This window comes from Chrysochloris asiatica, unplaced genomic scaffold (assembly GCF_000296735.1).
Source record: "Chrysochloris asiatica unplaced genomic scaffold, ChrAsi1.0 scaffold00112, whole genome shotgun sequence".
NCBI lineage: Eukaryota > Metazoa > Chordata > Mammalia > Afrosoricida > Chrysochloridae > Chrysochloris > Chrysochloris asiatica.
The window spans coordinates 933,423-942,342 of NW_006408630.1; the positions used below are offsets into that span (position 1 = coordinate 933,423).

The 8,920-nt window shown below is 37.8% G+C and overlaps 1 protein-coding gene across 1 annotated transcript in view; it reads right to left on the reverse strand.

The window, feature by feature from the left end:
- DCHS2 (dachsous cadherin-related 2) overlaps positions 1 to 8,920 on the reverse strand; it is a 192,027-nt gene that overhangs the window by 15,876 nt on the left and 167,231 nt on the right. Inside the window, exons 17-18 of the mRNA XM_006867930.1 lie at positions 7,971 to 8,182; positions 6,015 to 6,166 (exon numbers count right to left, since the gene is read on the reverse strand). Of these exons, the coding sequence (XP_006867992.1) occupies positions 6,015 to 6,166; positions 7,971 to 8,182 (364 nt within the window). The remainder of the gene's footprint in view (positions 1 to 6,014; positions 6,167 to 7,970; positions 8,183 to 8,920) is intronic.

The window sequence follows — 8,920 nt, forward strand, 5'->3', positions numbered from 1 at the left end:
CATGACTAATTACAATTGTCACAACTGGAAAGGTACAAGATGTGTAATAAAAAGGGGGGAGTAGTTTATCTTTCATTCAAGGAATAGAAGACCCTAGGAGAAGGCCATCAAGAGAGAAGAGCATCAGTGGAATGTGAGACCCTAACCAGAGAAGTAGTGACAATAGAGACAGAAGCAGAGGTAATGGCATAGAGACAAAGAGCAGCTGAGGATGAGAATGAGAATGGGCTACCTGCTGTGGGACAGGAGAAAGACTTGTAAATGTTCCCTTTGGTCATTTAAATGAATACATATTTTCTGTACATCAAAAAAATAAGTAAGAGGGAATAAAGGAAAATACTGTTAACTGGTGGTGCATGGAGGGAATTTTAATCATTGCAATGAAACAAAATATGATTGGTTGAGGGCAAAACTGATGATCTACCCTGTAAACTATTCCTCAATTCACAATAAAAGCTTAAAAAAAGAAGAAAAAGATGGAAGGAATACACAGAGTCACTGTACCAAAAAGTAATGGTCAATGTTCAAACATTTCAAGAGGAAGCATATGATCAAAAGCCAGTGTTACTAAAGGAAGACATCCAAGGTGCGTTGAAGGCATTGGCAAAGAACAAGGCTCTAGGAATTAATAGAATACAAACTGAAAATTTTCAACAAACAAATGCGGCACTGGAGGCACTGGCTCATGTAAGCCAAAAAATTTAGAAGACAGCTACCTGGCCAACTGACTGTGAGAGATCCATATTTGTACATATCCCAAAGGGAGGTGACCCAAGGGAAAGCAGAAATCATCAGACAGTATCATTAATATTACATGCAAGTATAATTTTTTATAATTTTTTAAATGGCTACAAACTTATATTGACAGAGAACTGCCAGACTATCAAGCCAGATTCAATAAGAGGACTTGGAAACACGGATATAATTGCTGACATCAGATGGCTTTTGACTGAAAGCAGAGAATATCAGAAAGATGTTTGCCTGTGCTTTATTGACTATGCAAAGGCTTTCTAGTGTGTGAATCATGACAAGTCATGGATAACATTGCAGACAATTTGTATTCTGGCACACTTAATTGTGCTCATGAGGAACCTGTACATAGACCAAGAGGCAGTTGTTCGAACAGAACAGGGAACGCTGAAAGATTTAAAATTAGGGAAGGACTATCCCAGAGTTGTATTCTTTCACCATAGTTATTCAATCTGTAAAATGAGCACATAATCTGAGAATCTGGATTACATGAATAAAAAATGTGGCCATCAGATTTGGAGGAAGACTCATTAACTATTTGAGATATGCAGATGGTGCAACTTTACTTGCTGAAAGTTAAGAGGAATTAAGATAGTTACTGTTGAAAATAAAAAACCACAACCTTTGATATGGGTTACATCTCAATGAAAAGAAAACAAAAATCCTCATCCCTGGACCAATAAACAATATACATATAAATGGAAAAAAGATTGAAGTTGTCAAAGACTTCATGCTTGCATCAACCATCAATACATTATGTCAAATTGACCACTGAGTGGTGGTTTCTGTCCCACAGCAACCCCATATAGGGTTTATGAAACTGTAAACCTTTCATAGATCTGGAGATAGAAAACTAAAAAGCAAGAACATGCTTAGCATTTCTCAAACTAAAAGAATTGAAGAAAAAAAAAACTCAAGCATCAACTTGCAATATTGAAGGTTTGTTATGAATCAGAACTCACTCAACAGTACTTAACAACAACAACAATTTATCCATCTGGAGTCCCAGATACTACTTGGAAACCCTATATATAGACTTGCTACTTGGATACTACTTGGAAACCCTATATATAGACTTGCTATGAGTTGAAAGTGACTTGATCACAGCAACAATTTCCCTATCTAGCCTCCAAGTGGTGATAATCCCCCAAATTACCATTTTACATACGCTCTCCCAGTAGTCACATTTTATATATTCTCTCTGAATGACTGCCAAATCTATATACTGAGTTGGACCCCATGGCTGAACTCCAAATTATTGCTCTCACATGCCTAATAAGTGTCTTCACTGTTGCTCTTGTACTGGTCCTTCAAACTCAATGCATCCAGAACAAAAATCTTAACTCTGATATTCATTCTTCTTCCTGCCTTGCCTAACTAGAAATTTCAGGCCCATTTTCTACCTCCTCCTTTGTCAATACATTCAACCGGGCACCAGTTTAATATGGATTTCATATCTGAATCAACTTTTAAATATGTCCTTTCCTTCCATATCCACTGATTCATCCAGATTCCAGACTGTTCACAGTTACAGTCTACCATTACTGGTTGGCTTCGTACAATTCATTCACAACTAGATTTCTTTTTAAACAAAGATCTGAGCATATCATTCAGCTGTTAACATTTCTATATAGCCTACAGAATAAAGTACAATTTCTATTTTATACCATGTAATGTCCACCAAACCTTGCACCTAACCTTTCTTTTATTACCATACACTCACCTGATTCCCAGGTTTTTACTGAACCACTCGTCGTGTTGTTGTTATGTGCCGTGGAGTTGGTTCCAACTCATAGCAACCCTGTACAGGGTTTCTGAGGCTGTAAATCTTAACGGGAGCAGAAAGCCTCATCTTTCTCTCGTGGAACAGGTGGCAGTTTCGAACTGCTGACCATGAGATTAGCAGCCTGATTCATAACCACTACGCTACCAGAGCTCCTTACCGAACTACTGGTTACTTCCTAAACATACCAAACATTTTCACATGCCTATGCCCTTTCATTTGCTTTGGCCTGGAAGGCCGTGTCTTCCTTTGCACACTGCCAGTCAACAGACTGGGGTTCAATTCCAGTCCTGTTGCTTATAAACCAGGCATTTTAGAAAAGATAATTAACATCTCTTTCCATTTGTACTTTCTGTTGCAAGTTGCTGTAGTGTCGGTTCCCATTCATAGCAACTCTATATACAACAGAACAATACATGGCTTGGGTCAGGCATATCTTAGTTCTCAAACTGATATTTTGCTCCTGAACACTTTAAAAGAGGTCTTGTGCAGCAGATTTGCCTAATGCAATACATCGTTTGATTTTTTGACTGCTGCTTCCGTGAGTGTTGATTGTGGATCCAAGCAAAATGAAGCCTTCGCCAAGGTCAATCTTTTCTCCAATTATCATGATCTTATTTCTTGATCCAGTTGTGAGGATTTTTGTTTTCTTTACACTTGAGGTGTAGCCATACTGATGGCTGTAGCTTTTGCTCTTTATCAGTACGATAAATATTCTCGGTCCTCTTTGCTTTCAGCAAGCAAGGTTGTACCATCTACCATATCACAGGTTGTTGATGAGTCTTCTTTCAATCCTGATGCCACATTCTACTTTACATGGCATCACAAAAATAATATATTTACTTTTATCTAGATTCTCAGATTATTTACTCAGCATACATATTGAATAAATAAGTTGAAAGGACACAACCCTGGCTCACACCTTTCCTGATTTAAAACTATTCAAATTCAGTATCCTCTTATTCTGTTAGAATAGCTGCCTCTTAGTTTATGTACAGGTTCCTTATGACCACAATGAAGTGTTCTGGAATACCCAGTTTTGGCTATGAGCATGCAATGAATAGTATGCTGTAGCTTAGCATTGCTTCTTACAATAACTTGAGTAATAATGCTACAGAAATTAAACACTTAAATTTAATTTTTTAAAACACTTAAATTAACTCTTTGTTGTCTAGAATTTTTTTGGTCATTTTTATTTAAAGTTCTTCAGAAGATACAGACCCCAAAATGTTACAGGGTTTACATGACTATCAAATACCAATTTAAATGATTTCTTTCCACATCAGCTATCAATCAAGTACCATAAACAATGTTATATTTGCATGCTTACACCTATTCATGTGTTATTTGAAAACTGTAATACAGTGCTTACTAGTTATTTATTATCTTGATAGAATAACTAGAATTACTGGACTTATAAAGCTTTCGGTGACATGCAGAAATTCAGCAAGCTGTGTGGAGTATTAGGGTTGCTTTCTTCTAAATGAACAACCTTCTGTGAGTCTGGCTTTTCCTCCTGCAGGCTAACACAACATTGTGAACAAATTATACACAGAAGCACTGTCAGAGCATGGCTAAAAACTGCGGTCATCTAGTAGCAACCTGGAAATTTTACATCCAAAAAATAAGAATTTGGGCTTTGAATTAGTCATTTCTTTTTATGGTTTTGTTTTTCTTACAAGGGGAGATGTAGTAAATTTCTAGTCAAAGGCAAGTTGATTCTCTCACAAGCCCTCAATATATCTTTTTTAATATTTCTCACATAGTACTTAGTAGTACCATAAATTCACCTAATCATAGAATGAAGGGAAACCTTAAAGCTCCTCTAGCTTAACCACATTTTTTCCAAACAGTAAATAATTTCTAAAGACTAAATATAATAGAAAGGTAATCATAAATTGGATCAATATAACCCAAGTGCCCATCAACAGATGAATGGAAAAATAAAATGTGAATATATCATACAATGGAATACTACTTAGCCTTGAAGAAAAATGAAGTCCTAAAGCATAAAACAACATGGATAAATCTCAAACACATACAGAGTGAAATAAATCAATACAAAAGAACAAATATTGTATGGTCTTACATGAAATGACAAGAAGAAGTAAATATATTGAGACCAATGATTACTAGTGGTTAGTATCATGAGTGGGAATGGAGAGGAAAGTTGTGAATGTTTGTCTATTCTATTGGGAAAATTGGCATCTACTAAGGCGCTCTGGTAGCGTAGTAGTTACAAATCGGGCTGCTAACCTCAAGGTCAGCAGTTCGAAACTATTAGTGGTTCCATAGGCGAAAGATGAGGTGTTCTGCTCCTGTAAAGATTTACAGCCTCGGAAACCCTGTGCAGGGTCACTATGAATCGGAACGAACTCCAGGGTACTTAACAACAACAAGGGTAATGGTTATAAAATTTGACTAATGGAATTGATATTACTTGGGAACCCTATACTGGGTTGCTATGAGTTGGCACTGGACAACAAAAACAAATTTATATCACTAAAGTGTACACCAGAAAAAAATGGCAACATACTGCTATATATAATTTTAGAACAGTGGTAGCCAGAAGACGAAGGGGGGTGGGGTGTTGAACTTCTGAATACACTTCGATATAGTTAAACACTTCATGTGGTGAGGTTTTTTGACTCAAAGGTTTAGACTTAGAGCTTTCTGGGTCTTTGCTGTCCGTTGGCATGCCAATGCTTCAGAGATTCTGTTCTACCTCCCAGTTTGGTGAGTAAACCTGGGGTCTTAAATATTTCTGAGTGGCAACCCAAGGTATAAATAATTGGTCTCTATTCACCTGGAGAATTAGAGAAAGGAGAGCCAGGAATTGGACAAGGAAACAGACTGCAGGTTCTCTTCCCTTCTTAGCTATGAGATCAAAAGAAATGGTTGATGCCCAGCTACTGTTACTGAACATTTTGATCAAGTACCCAATAGATGGATTCTGATCTAAAGACGGAAAATGTGAAACAGAACATCAAATTCTTATGGAATTCATGGGAACCCCTGGATCTATTGACCTGAAACCATCTTTCAGCCTTGAAGTGAAACTACCCCATGGTAGTTTAAAGTTAAAAACAGTAAGCTCAATTAATAATGAATATCAGCCTAGATAATTGCATTCTTTTAAAGATTTATCTATAGGTGCTGAAATTGACAACAGCAATTCTAAAGCACAGATGAGAACTGAGAGGGACATACAGAGTCAAACTTAATGGTGGTGAAACAACAGGAGTAGAAGTAGAGAAGATGGTGCCATAAGGTGAAGAATGTAACTAGAGGCACTGAACCATAAAAATGAATGAATGGGTGTATATTTTGTTAAATATTTTCACCAAAATAATAAGCTTAAGCAAAAGGAAAGCGCATTTTTGTAACTAAACTCACATAACAGAGAGTCATGCCCAAAGCAAAAATCATGTCAGATAAAAGGTAGAATAGTGGATCAAAGGGATCTGAATCATGGACAAACCTGTAGGAGCTGGTGGACTCGTAATCCAGACTCACACTTGTTGTTATCACACCTGTCCATTTGTCAATCTGGAACGTGTCTCTCTGGTTGCCAGAAAGAATAGAATACTCAAGGAGGCCGTTTAACCCGCTGTCAGGGTCAGTAGCAAAAACCTGTGAGCAACCAATTCTTCTGTTAAATAAGGATCTATTAGCAACATGGTGTAAACCTGCTTTTATTGTTTTTTAAATGCAGTGCATTATGAAAGCACTACATATTGTCAAACACATTTTCTGAACAATGGTTAAAGGAATACCAACAAGTTCCTGAAACCTAAATTTAATTTGATAATAAAGTAGGTGAAGGGTGAGGAAATTATTTTGCAAAGGATTTCCAAGTAACTTTCGGGCACATGTTTCTGAGCTAATTTAGCTCAATAGAAAAAGTAATTGTGAAAAAATCTAAATTGCATGAATAGAAGGTTTCTAGTACTGGATATGGACTCAGGATGGAAGTAGGGGGTGGGGGGGAGAAACATTGTAGGAAACTTTTACTTAGTGAATGATACCTTTCAATTGTTGTGTTGTTGGTTTTTTTCCTTGCTTAAAGTTAAGTGCTATGAGTCGGTTCTGACTCATAGCAACCCTGTCTGTATAGGCGTTTCCAAGGAGCAGCTGGTGAGTTTGAACAGCCAACCTTGCAATTCATACTGACCTTGCAGTCCAGTGTTTATCCAACAGTGCCACAGCAGGACTCTTTGCTTAAAGTATTCCCTATAAACTAGACCATAGATGGATTTTTAAATATTGTATTTAAAATATCATTTTTAAAGTAATCTTTAAAGAAAGGATACAACACCTGGATTTAGGGCTAACAAATTTAGAATTTGATTATTAAGTTATCAAAGTAGTATTGAAAATAACACAAAGTTTGGCATTCTGCATGGAGTTATATAGTTTTTATTATATTCTAATCACAAAACTAATTATATTGTAGGCTCAGGGTCTTGTTTAACAACAAGTTGATAGATCTGTTTCAAAATATTGCATTTTTTTGTGTGGCACTGTAAGAGAAGTGCAGGACTGGAAGGTCAGTTTGAACCACAAAGTCGGTGGTTCAGACTCACCAGTTGCTCCTCAGAAACCCTTTACTGGATCACTAGGAGTCGGAACTGACTTAACAACAACAATAATTTCCTCAGCCTCAGCTTAAGCCCCTGGGTTGCTACACTGATGTCCTAACCCTCCTTACCTCTTAACCCACCCTTCACACTACTGCAGAGTTCTCAGGGGACCTTAAGCACCCAGGGACCTCATCTGCAGAGCCATCTTGTAATCCCTTGTTCCCTGTGGCATCACCAGGAAGCTTGTAATCCCCAGTTCCCTCTGGCATCACCAGGAAGATGAATGGTTCTGTATTTGGAGCTGGATAATGGCCTTCATGTCTACTGGGTCTGTATAGAAGGTCTCCCAGAATAGTGAATCAGTGGGGGCTTTGGGTGTCAATAATCTATACTCACTATATGGTTAAGTGCTAGATTACTATTCAAAGGGTTGGTAATTCAAACCCCACTAGATGTGTTTTAGAAGTAAGGCCTGGTGAACTGTTTCCAGCCTTGAAAATCTCCTATGAAGCAGCTGATTCTGCACATATGGGGTTATCGTAAATCAGAATCAACTCTACAGCAACTAATCACAACAACATGGCTGCCGTAACCAGAAAGGCAATGTGTCAGCTACATGATGCCCTTCAGAGTCACAACTAATGCTTAAAGGAGTCCCTAGAGAAAGCAGGTGAGCAGTAATCAAGTACTCAATCAATCAAGAGGAAGAAGAGCAAAAATCAGAAAATCGAGGCATCTTTCAATATAAGGTTTCCTTCAATCCATTAAACATTGTATAGGGGCTGTGGACACATTAACAATTTCATTTATGATAATAATTGACCAAAAAACACCCCAAAACATATTCTTATTACCTGTATGACATGAGCGCCGTAGAAGTAGCCTTCAGATACTGAAGCATGGTAAATGTTCTGCTTAAAACGTGGTGAGTTATCATTCACATCTTGTATCAAGACTACTACTTTGCTGTATGCTCTATGCCCATCTCTTTCAGCTACAATGATGAGTTGTACTTCACTTCTGACTTCAAAATCAAGAAACTTGGGTTCTTTCACAGTGAGTTCTCCTATTTTTATACCCAAGAAGAAAAAAAGAGAAGTACATTGAAGTTATACACAGAATACCACAAATTATATTTAACTCTTTACTCATATTGTTGTTGTTAAATGCTGTGGAGTCAATCTGAGTCATACTGACCTTGTGTAGGGTTTCAAAAGAGCAGCTGGTAAGCTTGAACCACCGACTAACAGTTCAAACTGACCTTGCAGTCCAGTGCATTAACCCACAGGGTCACACCAAGCCTACTATGATCATCTCTTATTCAACTCCTATATTCTCTGATTGGGTGCTCCTCCTCTCCAATTGATAGGGAGAATTGTGAAAAGGCTTGGAAATTTCTGATATTTTCAAAAGTGTAGATGGGATGGAAACTCTAAAATATCTCAAACCAGGGAGCTGCCTCTGCATCGTCCTTCTCTCCCTGCATTTAGTTCATCACCATGTCAGAATAGTCTACCTTTCAAACTTTACTGGACTCTACTTTTCTCTGCCTTAACCACTACTGCCCTTTCTCCAACCTGCCATCATCTCTCAACTTGTCTACTTCATAAACCGCTCAACTGGCCTCCCTGCCAACCCTGTTTTCATTCTGAATTAAATAATAAACAGTGGGTGTTGTCACTCTCCATGTTGTTGTTGTTGTTGTCAGGTGACATCGAGTCGGAACCAACTCATAGCGACCCCATGCACAGCAGAACGAAACAATGTCCGATCCTGGGCCAACCTCACTACCACTGCCACACTT